Below are 18,312 nucleotides of genomic sequence, written 5' to 3' on the forward strand. Positions count from 1 at the left end.
GAGGGGGGGGGGTGGTGGGGGGGCACTATCTTTAACACGATTTGGGAATGTCAATTATTCAACTATCTTGAGGTGAGTTTTTTTTAACCCTTCTCGAAGGTCCTTGGCTGGTCACTCACACCATCTCCCATATGCACCCTTCTGTAAACACGAGACAACATACATGCCAACCATTACATGAAGGCCTTTGTGAATATAAGGCTACTGTTAACTTAGAGACACTGCCCAGCATTGGACAGCCAACATTCCCCATACATTAAACAGGTTGTTCAGAGAAATAAGTAGGTGCAGGTGCCTTGAAAACGCCGATTTTCGAGGCACATGGCTGCCCTCAGAAACACCCAAAAATCTGGGAACTGCGACAAGAACACTTTTATTTAGATCAGATTACTTAGAAAAGTTCTCCCTGAACACTCACTTGATTGACCTTCTTTACCCTCCACTTCATTGTTGCAGCTCTTTCGCTGGTAACCATTTTTAGATTTGAATTTCTTGAATGTCCTGCATACATGCAGCCGATGCTTCTTTTCTATTTCTACAATCATGACCAACATTGTAATTCCAATAAAAAGATTTATATTAAAAAAAACAAAGGAGCAAAGACCAACTTTTCAATAAAAAGAGGGGAGAGAGCTAAGGATACTTTTAGAGTCTCTATGCTCTGGAACTGTCTAATCAAAATATTTAGGGAAAACATGGAAGAAATACAGTGCATTCAAGATATGCAGGGACTCGCTGGTATAATAGTTGTTGGTGACTACAATACAAAATTAACAAAACCAGCTACCTAATGAGAGATCAGGATCAGTAAATATTTTGATCAATCCCCAAATCTCATAATACAAATACATTTATGAACAAGAAATGTAAATTGTGGTTGAGCATTAGAATAAGATGCTGTCCTGTGTGTCCTGTAAACTAAAGAGTAAGTAGGGTTATCCCAGATAAGAAAACCATAGCTGTGCATTCTTGTAGTTTTAGAACTGATTATATAACCTTAAACTCTGCCTTTTTACAAATTAGTGGGAAGTCTAGCAGTAAAACAGTGATGATAACATGATGAAGCAGGATGCAACCTTAGAATCTAAATCGGTTTGGGATAGGAATAAAAAAATAGAGTTAATTGTCCATACAATGTTATGTATAATTGGATACAGTAAAGAATAGCATATTTGTAAGGGATTTAGAATAGGTAATAATATGTCGGAAATGGTATCTTTGGAGAACATATAGAGATTGCTAGATCGTTTCTCAGCTCATTAAAGGGAATGCTAGTTTAGTTCTCAGTACAAGGCCTGCACCTGCAAATCAAGCTGAAAGACGTGTTAATATATTTTTAAACAAATGAAGAATCTTGTTTGCCTTCTGTCTTTATGTTATTGCCCTGAATGGACAAAACCATTGGGAACATCAGAAAGGAATTGAAAGAAATAAGAATAAAGTCAACTAAACTAAATGAAGATTGAAGAAGGTGCTGGCTTCCTTATGCTTTAGAAAATTGAAATATAAGAGTGCTTTGAAAAAGAAAATTACAGACGCTCAAATTTAGTTAGGGCTGGGTGATTAATTTCGTATCATAGCAGAAACAGGAGACAGAAAGGAAACAAGGCTTGTTAATATTTCCTGTCCTCGTATCACATAATATAAAAGATATAACAAGATATAAGCAACCAATTATTTAACTTCAACAATATGCACAAATAAGAATCCCTCTTGTGAAATAAAGCTGTCACCAACCCTTTCTGTCATGCTTCAACCTAAATTAAAGATGGAGAGTTTATATGTAGCAACAAGCACCACAAATACTGTTAATACGGTTATGAGTAGGAATGGAAGAAGGAAATATGTGAGATTAAAAACAGGCTTAGGAGTTATGAGTCATGACGACATTAATATATGTAAATGAATGTATATATTTCCCACGATAAAATCATTATTTATGAGAAAACAGAGAAGACATCTTTGAAAACAATGCTCCCACATAGCAATTGTCTTTTGGAACATGCAATATGTTTGGACTCTTAGGCTGATAAGTATTCTAAGTGGAGCTTTAGAACAACACACTTTGTCAGGTACAGGTCTTTGAAAATACCCAGACTACTACGGATATGTGTATGTGAGCCAAGTGATCTGCAATTACTGCGAATTCACGTTTTTTAGATGAATAAGGTAATAGATTTACCACTAGTCACACATTTTTAAATCAGACAGATTTTCACATTCAGAACAATAATTGTCCATTATGTAACATTTGAACTCCAGATTTAGACGTTTTTCTTTCTATGTATATATGCATTGAAGGCACAGTAGAATTTATCTTCTAAGAACGCTGGATGTAAATAATAGAAGGACAATAAGTCAAGGAATGGTCCACAAATAGTTTTACATGTCTTCTGCTTTGTAAACGACAACATCCTCATGGGCAAAGTAAATAACAACTAGTGCTATTTAAACTAAGATAAATATCCCAAACCTACTTTAAGACAATATGTAATGGAAAATAAATACATTATTTTTCTACCAAAAAATACCTGTACAGTTTTTCCGAGTCCCATGTCATCTCCAAGAATGCATCCTCTTGATTCAATATAATGCTTGTACATAAACAGGACGCCTTCTCGTTGATAATCACGTAAATATCTATTGGCTGTGTAAGGGATAGAGTCACCTGAGCCGGATAATTTGAATGCAACGGCGGGACCCAGCTGTCCTTTGTCAGGAAAGAAGGGCTTCTCCAGGTCCTCATCATCAAATATTACGCTTTTCCAGGGTTCTTTGCTGTCTTGGACTTTACAAAGCTCTGTGACCGGGATCTTCTTTTTTTCAGAGTTTGGAAACAAAAGCACTGCAAATACTTCCCCATGTTCACCGGTTTTAATGGAATGGATTCTGGCTTCAGAGAGCTTTCCTCTTTCGGAAAAGGGAGCAAGGCACTTGTCTCCAATATTCCACTGATCTAAAAATAATTTAACAAAAAAGGTAAAGTTAAATTTCTATATCAGCAAAACGTGTTGCAGTTTTGTAAGTCGATGTGCTCCTCCTGGAGTGCAATTCTGCTGCTATTCTGACTTCATATGGATGCCCACTGTGCTTTCCTTGTCTCTCAGACCATTTCATACTTTTAATACCTCTATCCTCCCCATTTCACCCGTGTGTGAACAAAAAGAGAAATAGCATCTAGTATGCATATTTCACATCTCCTTGCTTACGTGTCCTATGGAACATGGCATTTATTCATATCTTATCCCACTGTGACCACGTTTCATGAGATTTTGCAGCTGATGAACACAGTATCAGTAGCTAAAAAAACACGAAGGAAGTAAAGTATGCAATAAAGCATCACTAACAGTACGCTATAAAGAAATACATATAACATATGGACACAGCCTTAGTCACCCACCAACCCTCTTTTACACCATAAAGTGCTTTCTTATTCTTAATAATGAAATTCTATGGTTGCAGATTTGGATACATATTAACTGAAACTCGTGGTTTCTTCTGCTCATAAAAGCTGAACTTAATACATAAGCAAAACTCTGCATTTTACTTTAGAAAAGTTAAAATGAAGTTATGGTTAAGAAATAAAACCTGAAAAACCAGATATTGCCAGGTTATGATTCACTTCAGAAACCATAACTTGAGTCCCCACTATGAAAAAACATAACTCGCCCACTACACACACTTCTTGTGACCTCACACATGAGGTCACAGATTGCATCGCTGGTGACTCTACGTATCACCTTACTATGGACTTTATTAATGGCATAGCTTCTGCTACAATATCAATTCTTAGTTTGGATATGTGTTGCTCGTTAATTTTGCTAAGTACTCTGGCACAGAGGAATCCCAAGGAACAAGATGCTTTATCTTCTACTTCGCAGCTACTGGGTGCCGAAAAGTTTATGCGGGCACCTAAAGGTTACACACTGCTTTTAACCTGTCCATATTTCAATAATCGGAAAAGGTTACAAGAGCACTGCATGTTGGTCACCTGTACATGTCCACCAGAGAAGCTCTGTCCTAATTGATATTACAGGGTAATCAACTCCTACCAACCATAACAAATTGAAAATACAAAGCTTTATTGGCCACCTGCAGATGAACATAAGTAAGCATGCTCTGCATATTTTTAGTCACTGGACATTTGTGTCTCTTACATGCTGTTAATCTTGAGGATGTTCTAATCTAAAATATGCATAGAATTACTTCCTGAAATACAGATCCAAAACAGAATTCCCCAATAGGGTAGTAGGCTAGGATGCTAGAATTCAGAAAACAAAATGTTATAATGTCTTTCTTAAGTGAAATACATTTGCTTCAAAACAAACTGCTTCTCCGATTTTCTGATTATCAAAGGCCTTTGATGCAATTTGGACGGTTTAGGACTACAAACTTTTACAGTTTTTTTTCTTTTTCCAAAAATGTCATAATGATAAACATCTGTTCAGAGTGAATAAAGCAAAGTTTAGGCACAAAGAACCAACATCAACAAGGTCTTGCTCACTTTTGCCCAAGACCTCAATGGAAGCACTGAGAGTAGTCCTCCCAAAGCCCAAACAGTATCTTTTAGATGTAAAATCCCTACTTAACATGGACAACAAAATATTAAGTAAAATACTGGCCTCCTGTCTAATGAGAATAATATGAACATTGATCCACCCCGACCAACCAGGATTTGTGCAAGGAAGAAGCACCTCTCAAAACTTGAGGCAGCTCTGCCGCATATTGGATAGCAAGGAGGAATGAGTCTACCTAACCAAGGTGGTATGAAGATTCATACAAAAACATTCAATATAATTAGGCAGTATTTAGTTCATACCATCCTGAAACATATGCATGTTTTGGAGTGGCTCTGCCTATCGTAACTCACCCATTACCAGAGTAAAGACAGGATGAATTATCTCACATAAACAGTTCACAGAGACATTCATCAAGAATGCCCTTTATCATACTTTTTTTACAATAGTAATGGATTCTTCAGAGAGCTGTATACAAAGGGAAAAGAAGTGCAAACCACCCCTGGTGTGACCCACTAAATCTCTCTATACACAGACTACGTATTTTTTATATCTCAGACCTTAGAACAGAGATGGAGGGATTCATCTAGAAATTCCAAGAATGTGGCTGTATATCAGGTCTGAATGAACAGATTGTTTTTCCTTTTAGTAGACATGATGGGCCATAAAATAGTAAAGTGTGACAAATGAGAAACTGAGTAGGCACCGGACACTTTCACGTCGCTGGGAGTCAAAATGTAAATATACACGATTAAACTAATCAATGAAGTTATGACCGAGCAATCACAACTCTACATAGGATCGCTGCCTTATGGCACCGGATAACAATATCTGTTATAGGCCAAGTAGCTCTAACCAAAATGGTGGTAATCCCTAGCTTATTATACTAACAAAATGTTACTACCACCAGGAGCATGTTCAGTAATATGAAATCATTACTTATCTGATAATCTTTGGCACTAGGGAATTAGAGTGTAGCTTAAGGCAAATTTACTTTCCTCCTAACAGACGGTGGATTCAGTGTACCGGATATGGAACACTATTACCTGGCAGTGCAATTCCAGTGGGTGGCCAGATGATTGGCCAAAACAACTAAAGGCAAAACTAGTCACAGAAGCATTAGGTCCCATTATCACTTACTATTGCGATCTGGGACAGGCTCAAACTCAAGATGAAACTTCAGAGTCTATTAAAGTTAAGTAGAGAATGTGGGTATGGTATGCTAGAGATAGGACAGGCAACTCTGCCTATGTGCAAGAACTGCAGATCTTGGGCTTAGATGACCTAAGACAGGTGGTGAAGACAAATGGACAACTACAGATATAATTTAACTAGAAGCCCTTACACGTGGCAGGATAACGGAAGTCCTTTTGTTAGATCATGATTTACTGGGAGGACAATTTGTAGAGTACAACAGACTAATACACAAGGTGCATAAGACGTCGTGGGGAACGGAAAAAGAGAATCCCCAACAGGAGATCATTACACTTTATTCATACAATAGGCCTAGGATGCATAGCTGTAACTCAACTATACAATGCACTTAGAAAATGAAAGAGATTAAAATGGAAGGGGTCAAACCAAAATTGGAGGAGAAACTGAACAGACATTGTACATAGAAATATTGAGACAGCATGTGTAAGTTATCCAAGAACAGTTTCTAGAAATGCTAGGCTGAAATACATACAGTTTAACTATCTATATCAGACAAACCTAAACCAAGCAAAACTTCATTGCATGAAAATTCACATCTGACTTTTGCCCCACATAACTTACAGAAGACTATAACTTTTTTAGGTCTCACCTGGCGAAAGCAGCGCAAGCGCTGCACTCGCCATGGAGAGGACCTTTTGGAATCAATTCTCCCCGTGGGCTTACGTGCACGTGTCTGCATGGACAAAGATGGCTGCTCTCGCCATCTGTCCAAAGCAGACAGCATGCACGTGTCCGTGGGACAGTGGACAGTCCGCCGCCATCTTGTTAAACACGCCGGCTTCCTTCAACTCTGGCTCAGTCAAGAGATTTGGACGCGGACGCGCCCATGTCGGCGTGCTTTCACTTTAAACACGGCGTGCTTTCACTTTTTAACAGTGCACGTGCGCGCGCAACGGACCCAGAGTTGAAGGAAGCCGGCGCGCACCTCACAGGAGCCCCAGCCCTGCCAGCCTCTCTCAAGCAGCTGCAGCCGCCCCGACTCCGTGTCACACAGGAACCCCAGCCCGGCCTGCCTCTCTTGTTTCACTTCCAATCATCTCATATGTTTCCACGGCAACTCTCGGGACGGTGAAACGTGATCCAGGGGCTGCACTGGAGTTCCACTTGAGTGATTTTACATATGCGCAAGACCGTGTACCTTCGGGGCTTTAGCTATCTTGCCAAAATCTGGTGCTCTGAGTGCCTTTGTATGCGGTGCAAGCTGACGTCATGGTGTTGATATTAGGGTGTACTGCTACAGTAAGGTTTTTTTCACGATATTCTTCATTTCCGACAGGCTGTCGATGTCTCTTTGGTTGCTCTGAAATCTTCTATAAGTCTGGCGCTTGGCGCTCATTACCGACCGGCTCTGAATGTCCTTAGCTGAGCAGGTCAATTTGAAACATGTTTGAGAAAAGCGTTTTCGTTTGGCTTGGAAACCATACCTTTGGCATGTCCCGCCAATAACTCCACACTGATGTGGCGACAAGTGATTATGAGTGATAAACTTCTCGCCCTGCTGCCGCGGGTCCCATCCATCACAGTCCGGGCCGTTATGGCCATATAATGGCTCCCTACTATGGCTTTACTCCCATATTTTAAGAGGTCTGACAGTCATGAATCACTTGTAAAGGGGACTGGAGCTTGCTGCTAGCAAGCTTTGTGTGGCAGCGTCGGTCTACACACATAGGAGGGCTCCTAGAAACAACAGATCCAGTAAGTACCCAAAAAGGCTGCGTTTCAGTTTTTGTGCCAGATGTCACAGCCGTAAGTGTGCTGGAGCTACTAGTGGCGTAGCAAAGAAAGTGCCCCCTGCCCCACCCCCGCGCAATCAACTATTTTTATGGTTTAAAAATTCGATAATTAAGATGCATGGCACGGTACCCGGTGCCACTGCACCTGCTGTACTATTGGTAGCTACGCCACTGGACGGTTCTAAGTCTGCCATAATACTGTGTAAAATGATGCCTTCTAATGACGATGCCAGCGTCGTCTTTCAGACAGTCTCGGCCATGCGAGATGTCACTTCAGGAGAGAAACTGAAAGACCCCCATTTTGACTTATCTTTGCCATGAACTTTAATGATGATAATAAAGTGTTAACCATACAAGTCATGACAACTTCCTGTCCTTTCCCGTGGCCTTCGACGGGTCGGGCAAGTTACCAATGGTGTTGTTTTCTCATTTGTATTCGGTGTTGGAAACATGTGCGTAGGGACAGGGAGAGGAGGGAATGGAGGAATGTATCACCCTCCCTGCACAGACTGTACAGAGGAGGGACTCAGGGGCCAATGCCCCCACCCACAGATTTTAAAATCTAGTGGAACTGAAGATTAAACAAAGTAGAACAGTTGGGTAGTACAACCCCCACTTTATCAGCTACAGTAGGGGCTGCCATTGGGTCTGGTTGGCTGGTAAACTAGACACCAATAAAATGTTTGTTAACTCTCTATGGGACTTTTCTGTCTGCATAAATAATGCGTTTTAAAATGACACTGTTTGGCAGAGTTGAGGGGCGTCTGTTGAATGCTGCCCAATGTGGAAAGTAGTGTGAAGGAGAGGGAGGAGGAAAAATAATGATAATGGTCAGACTAGAGCGAGAGATGCAAATGGAAACATCAAGCAAGAGCGAGAAATGCAAGAAATATATAAAACAAAGAAAGAGGAGCTAATAGAAAGGGGAAAGAAAGAAGGTGGCATGTATGAAAGTTTGAAAGGAAGGAAGAGTGAATGAATTGTAGAATGAAAAGTGAAATTCAAGAGGCAAAGCTAGAATGAAGGTTGAAAAGAAGGGTGAACAAGCACTGACATAGCCAATAGGTCTCGCCTTTGGAAGTGTTTAGCCATACAACAGTTGATGTTGTTGCCGGAAGGATATTGTGCTGCATAACTAAATACCTATGAGGCCCCAAAGGCGAGATCTATTGGCTATGCCAATGCTTGTTTAACATGGTACGGTTCTGTCCCAAACTGGAAGACTATTAGACTACTGGAAAGCAATACCTATAACTCTGACAGAGGTAAGAGGTGGTCTGAACTTATACGAACTAATGCCATGCCTACTGAGTGAAATTTCAAGACTCAAGACAGCAAGAGTAGAGAATAAGTTTATTGATTTAGTACTCCTGCTGGCAAACAACAGATATCTAGTCACTGGAAATTCCCTACGATAACGAAATGGGATGCAGACATGAAGGAACATTGGCTACTCAATAGGTTTCGCCGTTTTTGGCCCATAGGCTTTGCCAATGCCGTTTGCTCATGCTGTACAATATTGGCAAAATTCAAAATGATTTGTGCTGATGCTGTTTAGCATTAGCAGAAAAAAAAGTAAAAACAGAGAGATGAAGGATGCAATTTAGATCAGAAAATAACAAAATAATGATTTCAGATGTGAGAAAGACCTTTTTGCACTTCGTAGAGACCCAGCAGCAAAGAGTAGCTGCCAGACCGTACCCAAAACATTTAATAAAAAAGATACATATAAAAGACCATGAGGAACTTCTGGAGCAACAGAGGACTGAGTGGTGGGACCAAAAGCACAAGAGGTGACTGATGCAGGGCTTGGGGAGGCCAAAAAAACGATGAACAAGCATTTGCAATGCAATAGGTCTTGCATTATTAAAGTTTGAGCTATTGGTGTTGCATTATTTAACAATGCCTATAGCTCAAACTATAATAATTCGAGACCTATTGCATTGCAAATGCTTGTTTTCTTAGGTTTGCGCTGGCTAGAAGATGATGGGTTTAAAAATCATGTTTTCTTATACCCTTACCGTAGAAACATACTTACTCTGCAGTGCACGTCAGTGAGTAAACTAATGTAGTTTTTTTGTATACACAGAGGAAATATTTTTCCCCTATTTTAAGTGCTGCCGGTATAGAAATAGTCGTCATAGACAGAACAACAGCACTTTTCGGCATCAACAATTGTATTTCTTGACACCAAGCTACCTTAAAAATAAACGTGTCATTTGAGGACTCTGGGCTGGTTCTGTAGGCCAAGATCACACATATGTCTAAGTGGTAGGTGTGATTCAGGGGCTTTAAACTCCTAGGTGCAGAATCAACGAAAACCGCGCCCACAAAGAAGGCTGGCTCATTTCTCACACAACGTCAAGCCCATCCGAACGGCCTTGGGGCAACCAGTAAGAAAGTGCTGTTTCACTAGCACTGTGCATTGGGGCGCATCTGATGTAAACAGCGCCACTGAATTGGCAAATGCAGATATTTAGCCAACACGAACACAGCCACTACCAAATAACAGTGGAATAAGCCCAATTTGATTTTAGTCTGAGTCACTGTACTACATGACACTTGGGGAGAATATATGAACTGATTCTATAAACTATTCTCTACTCTTTCTCTGTCAATTCAGGATCACCTTTATATTGATTCTCTTTTTACGTTTAACAACTCTTTAGCGGTTGAATTCTCTCTGACACACTATATAATGTTCTTAGTGAGTACTCACGGAGGTGCCTCTCATTTTTTCCTCTAGTTTTTTACTTTTCTGGGTCTTTCGCTTGTTTTATCACCGGAATGCAATATGCCTTATGTGCTGCTGCTCACAGTACTATATGTGTTTTGTAATTTTTATCATTATCTTTGTAGCCCTGAGGAAGTCGTGGGGGTTATTCGCCCCAAGACGAAACACACGTTGGCTGCATATATCCTTGGTCTGACTTTGCAGAATATGTGATCAGGACAACTGAAAGAATAAAGAGAAGACAAATCCTCATACATATGAATTGGATCTGGTTCTTGAGATAATTGTCACTTTCATATTGGACAGTATATCTTTTTCATTGCTCGGGAACAAATCGTTTTTTGTACCTGTTTATCGTCAATTACCTTGTGTAATGGAGGATTTTGGGATTTGATGTGGCTGCTTCCCGTTGTTCCCTTGAGCATTCTTTTCACTGTTATTTACTTCCTGTATACTTCCCTTTGATTTTGCGCAATTTACAACCTAGCCACAGTTCGAGAATTTAGTGCTAATTCAGGGTGTCCTAGATGTGGGGTGCTTGATGGGGCCTTTTTCCATATGATGTGGGACTGTCCGATGATTGGGCGGGCATGGAAAGAGATGGCGGGGACTACCTCTGCCCTTGTTGACAGTGTGGACTTGGCCATCCCCTGAATCTTGTTTGCTGGGCATTAGACCCCGGGAGATAAATATCTCCATAAGTTCCTTGACCTGGTGTTTTTCTTATATAAGCACCAAATCGCAATGGCATGGAAATCTCAGGTAGCTCCAGAGGTGAAGAGCTGGCTCCACACACTATTAAAATGGGTGAGGGCCGAGATGGATCTTCTGGCATTGGCCCACAGGAGTGGTGGCGTCAGTCGAAACTTGCAAGTGAAAGATGACACAAGAACCCCGTAGACACCTGAATCTGTACCCTTTCATGTCGTATTCCTTTGCACTTAATAACGGGAGTCCCGTACACTGGGGTGATGAGATCTTGGGTGGGTTCAGGTAGAGATGGCATGGCATGGCAGGAAGTAATATTTAGAAATACTTATGCATGGGGTTGGCTGCTGGCTGGAGGGTCTGTGTAACAACAAAAACTAAGACGTTCCTATACGGAGTGCTGTTGGCTGAGAAATGGTGGATGTCTGAAGGGTGTGTGGCAATGCAATATGCTTATACTGCTCTGTTTGTGATAATGGTTGTGTAAGGGGGTGTTACTGGGTTTCCAATGCAATGTTCTGGAGTTGTTTGCTCTGAAACTAATAAAGAACTTGGGGGTGGGTGGGAGCTCAGAAGCCAAAGTAACAAATGTATTATTGAACATGCCCTTGATAGTTCTTCCACTTTTTTTTATCAAATGAGGCATTGACCTAATCAGATCGCTTCTCTTTGCATGCTTGGACTATTACATATCAGAGAACAAGGCTATCCCCACTCAACCCAAAAAAGGTACTGAGAGCATAATAATGTGGCAAAAGTATTGATCACCCTGGAGAAGCTTGAGAGCTTAATGCTAATTCAAAAAGGACTCCATGTGAACAAACTATACATGTCAAATTGTAGGGTGCTATTCTCATGACTGTATTGGGTAATTACCCCCTCTAGAGCACCCTTGACCATTCAATATGATTCTGACAGAATCTACTCTTCAGAAATGATTGAAAAATTGACCTATTCAGATAGAACTTCAGAATGTAGCCCTTGATGCAGAAATAGGGCTTGGTCACCCAAATAACTTCTCCCCACTGAGCAGCACAGGATAAACTGCTTGTGACAAGTTCTCCCATTCATCTAATTTCTTGTAGGAATGGCAGTTATAATTAGTGCAGGAGGTGCAGTTAGACTAGGGTACAAGAGGGTGAGGAGTCAACTGCGCACAACTTGTGGCTGGGTCCACTTTTCTTGCTTGTATTTGGGCATTCCCACAGAGAATTACCCCCTTGAAGTAGTCGAGAGGCTTGCAGGTCTCAGACGCCTGGAGAGCTATGCCAGCAAGAGCTTAGTATCCTGGTCGGGTCACCCAAGCAAAACAGGTCAAAGGGTAGAGACCAGATGACGCGCAATCCATTGGTACTACAGGTTGGGGTTTGGGCACAAGGTTAATAACATTGGGCCATATGCAGAAAGCAAAATTGCGATTGCAAACGCCGCGAATTCGCCGAATTTCGGCGTTTGCGATCGCAATTTTGCTAAGTGGGATGTAGGAAGGCAAATCTGCATGCAAAATAAGGAATCGCAAAATGTGCGATTCCTTATTTTGCAAATGCATTTAAGGAATCCCAAATAGCGATTCCTTAAATGCAATGTAGAAAGCACGCAAGTTGTGCTATTTTGGCTTAAGGAATCGCAAATTACCACCAACTTCAGGTTGATGGTAATTTGCGATTTCTTTCAATAATGCAGTTTTTTGCATTATTCAAAGTGCCATGTGGCACACATACATGCCCTTAGGGCATGTATGTGCGCCACATGTGCACCCATGCTCATTACAGGGGTGCAAAAGGGTGCCATGTTGACACCCTTGCACCCTTGAAATTGCATTCTCAATTTGCGATTCTCTAATTGCGAATCGCAAATTGAGAATGTCTTCCTATTCATTCCTATGGGCCTTTTAGCCCATAGGAATGAATGGCAAGGTATTCCTTATTTGCGATTCTCAATTAGAGAATCGCAAATAAGGAATAGGTGGGATTCGCAAACAAAATTGCTAATCCTACCTACATAGCGTTTTGCTATTCTCTAATTGCGATTCCCTAAAGATTGCAATTAGAGAATCGCAAAACACAGCCTACCTACATATGGCCGCTTGTCCCATACAAAAACATATTTGAGGAAAACAACAAAGTTGCACTACATGGCTGTGGCATAACGGGCAATCGATAGCTAGAGTAGGGCCCATATACTTTGCTATGCCTCTATCCAAAAGCTCTGAACTGGACACCTAACTTGACCTCACACCAAAGATCTGATTCAAGAAGTTTCTGTTTTCATTATTGAGACTTTCTTTAAATTAGCATCTATATCCATTCACATAACTTTAATGCAAAATCCCCTGACATGACATGTTTGAGCTCTACAAAACAAGAACTAGTGATCTTGTGGTGATTGATATAAAAAGAAAACTCAAACAAAAGTAATTAGTTGAACGAACGTGTCCTAAAAGGGCAGAGCTGCATATTTCTTTAACTAATAAAAGTATTATTGGGTGTTTGCAGCTCGAGCTCCTAGCATGGCCACCTGTTTTATCAGAAGACTACTGTGTGAAGCACAAACCTTTATAAAATTGCAAGTAAGAGCAATGAGTGTTATGGGCAGGCACAGGCCTATTCGTACATTTGCAGTTTCTAGCTCAGGGATTTTTTTTTTACAGTTCTCAAAACTATTTGGTGATTGCTTGTTGTTGCCTGCTGGGTATCATGATTCTATATCTTTATTTAAAGAAAAAAATATGAGCATTGTGGAATGGAGTTGGAGGGGGTTCAGGCTATTTTAGACATCATCTCTTCAGAATTGCTGATGCCCCAAAGCTCCGTTGAAATCCTATGCAGGGCAGATCGTGGTCTGTGTGTGTGGATGTATAATACATGTATATTTCCGAGTAAATAACCAAAAAATGTGCTGTAAATGGGCTCCAAGTTTATGAGACTTTCATAATATGTAAACCTAAATTACACTTGTGTTTCGTTGGAAATGCTCAGGGAACGAGAGGATAATGTAAGCCAGGGTCTTTTTTGGGCATTAATGCTTATTTAACGCTGCGCCACGTACCTCCGACATATGTTACTGGTTGGAATGCGTCATGCAAACAGGGTGCCTGTCGTACAGTAATCACAGTTGCAGCAACAAGATAATTACGCTAAAATCCACAGCCTCGATGTTAACAGTGATGTGCGCACTCGATGCAGATTGCCAGAATAGTAATTTAATATTAAAAATTATAAGAAAAAGCCAAAACATAACAGCAATCTCATCTGCCTCCAGCTGTTAAGAGTACGGCAATGACTGTGCAGCTAGTCGGCGCAGTGCCACATGGAGATGTATGTGTGGCTCAGTCGTAATAAACATTATTGTGTGTAATGGGACCTAGAGGCATTTATAATCATCAGGTATACTTAGGGGACTCGCACAAACGCAACCCAATGTAAATATGTTTTTTCTCCCTTTCCAGTAGCTGAAAAGAATCCCGTTTTCTGTGATATTTTAAGATTAAATTGCTGGCAGCGAGATAGCGGTTCAGCCAGCAAGGTCGCGGGAGGTCACCCGGGACCTCTAATAGGTTGCCGCGGAGTGCGTCATTTTCTCTCAGCACATTAGTCGCTTGGGCCTGGAAGCCGGCCCTTCCCAGCATGCCCGGGTGCCTATGATCGGGTTTACACGCGCTAAGCGCTTGTCGCTTGCTGGAGGAAGTGGTGTCAGCACTTGCTCTTAAATCTCTGACGGAAGGGGTTTTTACTGCATCCCCATGGTTGTGTACCAGCAGACGGCATTAAAAAATGTATTGCTACAGCAGGCTGCCTCACGCAGCTCACACATGTAGTGGATGTCCTATTATATGGACAGTTGAGTTCAATAGTCATTGTGTACTTAAATACGACAAAAACAACAGTGGGAAAAATCCTCGACTCCACTTCTAAAGCCTCTTTCCCCAGCCTGCAAGTCTAAACATGTTCCGTTCAGTCACTGCTGTAATCTGGGTATTGTGAAGCAGCGCTGCTTTTTGCTTCTTTTCTCCTTGAGGCCACGTTTGTAAACCAGACGTGCGCGCGCGAGGCATGTGCTTTCAATTATCGCGCCCGTGTCTGGGCAGGATAATTGAAACCACATGGCCTATTGGTGTCTATTACGCGCACCAAGCACGTAATAGACACCTATAGGCCGTGGGCGGAGCAATGCGCCAGCCTTTGGTCAATTGCGTGCAGTCTTTTATAAAAAGACGCACGCAAAGGCCAATGGGGTAGCACATAAGGAAAAGCACACGCACAAGCGTGTGCAATTCCTAGGTCAGTGCTGAAACCCCATTTTTCAATTACTAAAGGTCTCGCGCTGCGCGAGCAGTGCTACGTACTGCAACGCAGGCGCGACACCTAAAAAGAAAAGCCAGGGAGGATGTGTGGAAAGCAATGGACGAACTTGAATGGAGGTGGAAACAGCACACTGAATGCGAGCGGTGGAAGGATACAAGTCATCCAATTAAAGGGATGGTGCCAGGGGAGGGTCAAACACAAGAAAAGGAAGACAAGCCATCAAATAAATAACAGCAAGCAAATGGCAGTGACAATACAGTCAACCAATGGTAAGCAATGGCATGGCTCTAAGCCTACTGCAAGTTTTTAGTATGATCCACAAGAGGTCATTCATAACAGACAGCTAAAAAGCTGTCGGTTAGGGGAGATTTAAACAGTGGTTTAAGCCAAAATAGTGGCAAACAATTATTTAAAACAAATGAGAGCACCAGATACAGCATAAGTGTGACACACACTCCTGCTACACTTTCATAGAAGCAACGATCATTCTCCATACACAGGGATATGTAACACCTTCCCTACAAAATGATAGCATTCGCCAATGTGCCAAGGCAATTATAAGACCTTACATAAACAAAGATAAATAGCCCCACAAAAGATGAATATTGAATAAATGAATGAATGAATGAATGGATTTAAACTTGTAAAAGCGCGAAACTTAGCCCAAGGACGTCAAGGCGCTGGATGCAAAACATCAGGAAACGATAAGAAAAGAATCATGCCCATACTGAAGAATCACAAAAAAGCCAGGTCTTTAAGGCCTTCGAAATAATGGTAGCGAGCCCTCACTAGAGATTTCCACTGGAAGAGAGTTCCACAGTTTGGGCGCCGCAGTGGAAAATGCTCTGCCACCCCATTTAACCTTCTTGAACCTGGGAACAGTAAGAAGGTTTTTGTCCGAGGACCGAAGAGATCTGGTGGGAACATAATGATGGACAATCGATCTGATGCCCTCAGAACCAGAGTCATAGAAGGCGTCATGAGTCAGGCATAAGACCTTAAAAATGATCCTACGGTCCATCGGGAGCTAGTGCAGAAGCTTGATCGAGGCTGTAACTGAATGATATCTAGGAAGAATCAATACCAGCCTGGCCGCAACATTCTGCACCATCTGCAGCCGATGAATAAGTCCTTTATTAATGCCCAAATAAAGGGCATTGCAATAGTCCAATCTTGACGTTACCAAGGCAACGACTGCCTGCTTACGTGCTTCAAGAGAAAGGTAGTGAGAGATCTTTCTGAGAATACTGATGATACCGAAACAGGTGGAGACAGTCCTGTTTACCTGCAGACTCAGAGAAAGAGCATTGTCCAACATCACCCCTAGGTTCTTCCCAGGAGAAACTGGACAAGGGCAGAACCCCAGCGAGGCCGGCCACCAGTCACTGGACCAGATTTCCCGATCACTCCCAAAAATCAAGACCTCGGTCTTCTCTCCATTCAGTTTCAGGAATTTTTCCACCATCCAAGGGGAAATTGCCTCCATGCAGCTCCTAAAATTGAGGGCAGAATCTTTTACAGTATGCGTTATAGAGACCATTATTTGGGTGTCGTCCGCATAGGACAACACCTCCAGCCCAAAAGATCTCACCACTTTTGCAAGTGGGGCCACATAGATATTAAAGAGTGTAGGGCTCAAAGAAGAGCCCTGAGGGACACCACACTGCAAAGCTTTAGGGGCTGAAAACAACTCGTCTAGCTTCACCCTCTGCTCACGTTCACCAATGAAGGAGGCAAGGAGACTCAGAGCAGTACCCCCGACCCCCATCTCTCCAAGGCACCAGAAGAGTGGTACGGCCGACATCGACCTGAGTCCGGATGTTAATAAAGACTGCCGTCAAGGCTGTCTCCGTACTATGATATCTCCTGAAACCATGTTGAGAGCCATCCAGGAGATGGTGGTCTTTTAGGTATGTGCTGAGATGGAGATTTAAGTAGGCCTCCAAGATCTTAGCAGGAAAGGGAAGCAAGGAGATCGGTCGGAAATCTTTCAGTTCGCCAGGGTCTAAAGAGGGTTTCTTCAATAGTGGTTTAACAACCGCTATCTTCCACAGCGACGGATAGACTCCCTCAGAAATGGCGACATTCATGACCTTCATAAAAAGAGTAATCACGATCTCCCGGCAGTTTTTTAACACCTTAAGCGGACAAGGATCTAAAGGGGAGCCTGAGTTGACGCAGTCCAGGAGCCTATCCGTCACCTCCAAAGACATGGGGGGGAAAGTAAGGAGCCTGGGGGTCTCCCACAAGGGGAGGACCTCACCAGAGGGAGTAGAAGTTTGCAATCCAGACCTAATACTGGAGTTGGCTAATTCCAACAGAGCATAAATATCGGACATTTTGGCTTGAAAGAAATCCGAAATTTTGTCACAGAGTTCCTGCGAAACCTCTGAGGGATCAGATACCTGCAGGGAGATGAGAGAATTAATGATCTTAAAAAGATCCCTAGAAGATATCAGGGAGGCCGTAAACCTGGAAAAGTATAATCTCTTTTCCTCCATGATGGCCGCCTTATACTCTTTCAGGCATTGCTTATGTCGTTCCCTCTCAGGGGGTTCTAAGTGAGCAAGCCACAACCTCTCCTGTTTGTGACAACCCTGTCTGAGTTTTCTGAGTCTCTCTGTGAACCAGGGAGCCGGGGGCCTTATTCTTGCCAAATAATGCTTCTTGACCGGAGCAAGGGAATCCATTGCTACTGTCAATGTTTGGGATAGCTCCAAGGCAGCAGAATTGGCATCAAGCTGCTTGGCGGGCTCCAGCTTATCAAGGAAATGTGAAAGTGCATCCTTATTTATGTGGTTGAAATTCCTTCTTTCCTCCAGATTCTTATCGCTCGAGGTAGGTGATACTGAGCCCTGAGCGTATAAATCAAACGGGACAGCAAAATGATCAGACCAGGCTAGGGGAATTGGCTGGCCCACCTTTAGCCTGGGATCTTTAGAAAAAACCCCGTCGAGGATATGCCCCGCAATATGAGTGGAACTTCCGACCAGCTGACATTGGAGTTAATGTCAGGGGACTCAGGGTCGGGCCAAACACATCAGATTCTATACAAGCATGAGAGGAAAGACCTCAAATGAATACATCATATAACTAAATTA

General features: G+C 42.1%; 1 protein-coding gene across 3 annotated transcripts in view; it reads right to left on the bottom strand.

Annotated features, from left to right (window-relative positions):
- The window catches only part of ERCC6L2 (ERCC excision repair 6 like 2), a 1,253,563-nt gene that overhangs the window by 1,102,648 nt on the left and 132,603 nt on the right, over positions 1–18,312 (bottom strand). For all 3 annotated transcript variants that reach the window (XM_085632896.1, XM_085632894.1, XM_085632895.1), the window contains one exon: positions 2,532–2,956. In XM_085632896.1, coding sequence (XP_085489022.1) covers positions 2,532–2,956 — 425 coding nt within the window. The remainder of the gene's footprint in view (positions 1–2,531; positions 2,957–18,312) is intronic.

The sequence above is a fragment of the Triturus cristatus genome, chromosome 2_1 (genome assembly GCF_964204655.1).
Source record: "Triturus cristatus chromosome 2_1, aTriCri1.1, whole genome shotgun sequence".
NCBI lineage: Eukaryota > Metazoa > Chordata > Amphibia > Caudata > Salamandridae > Triturus > Triturus cristatus.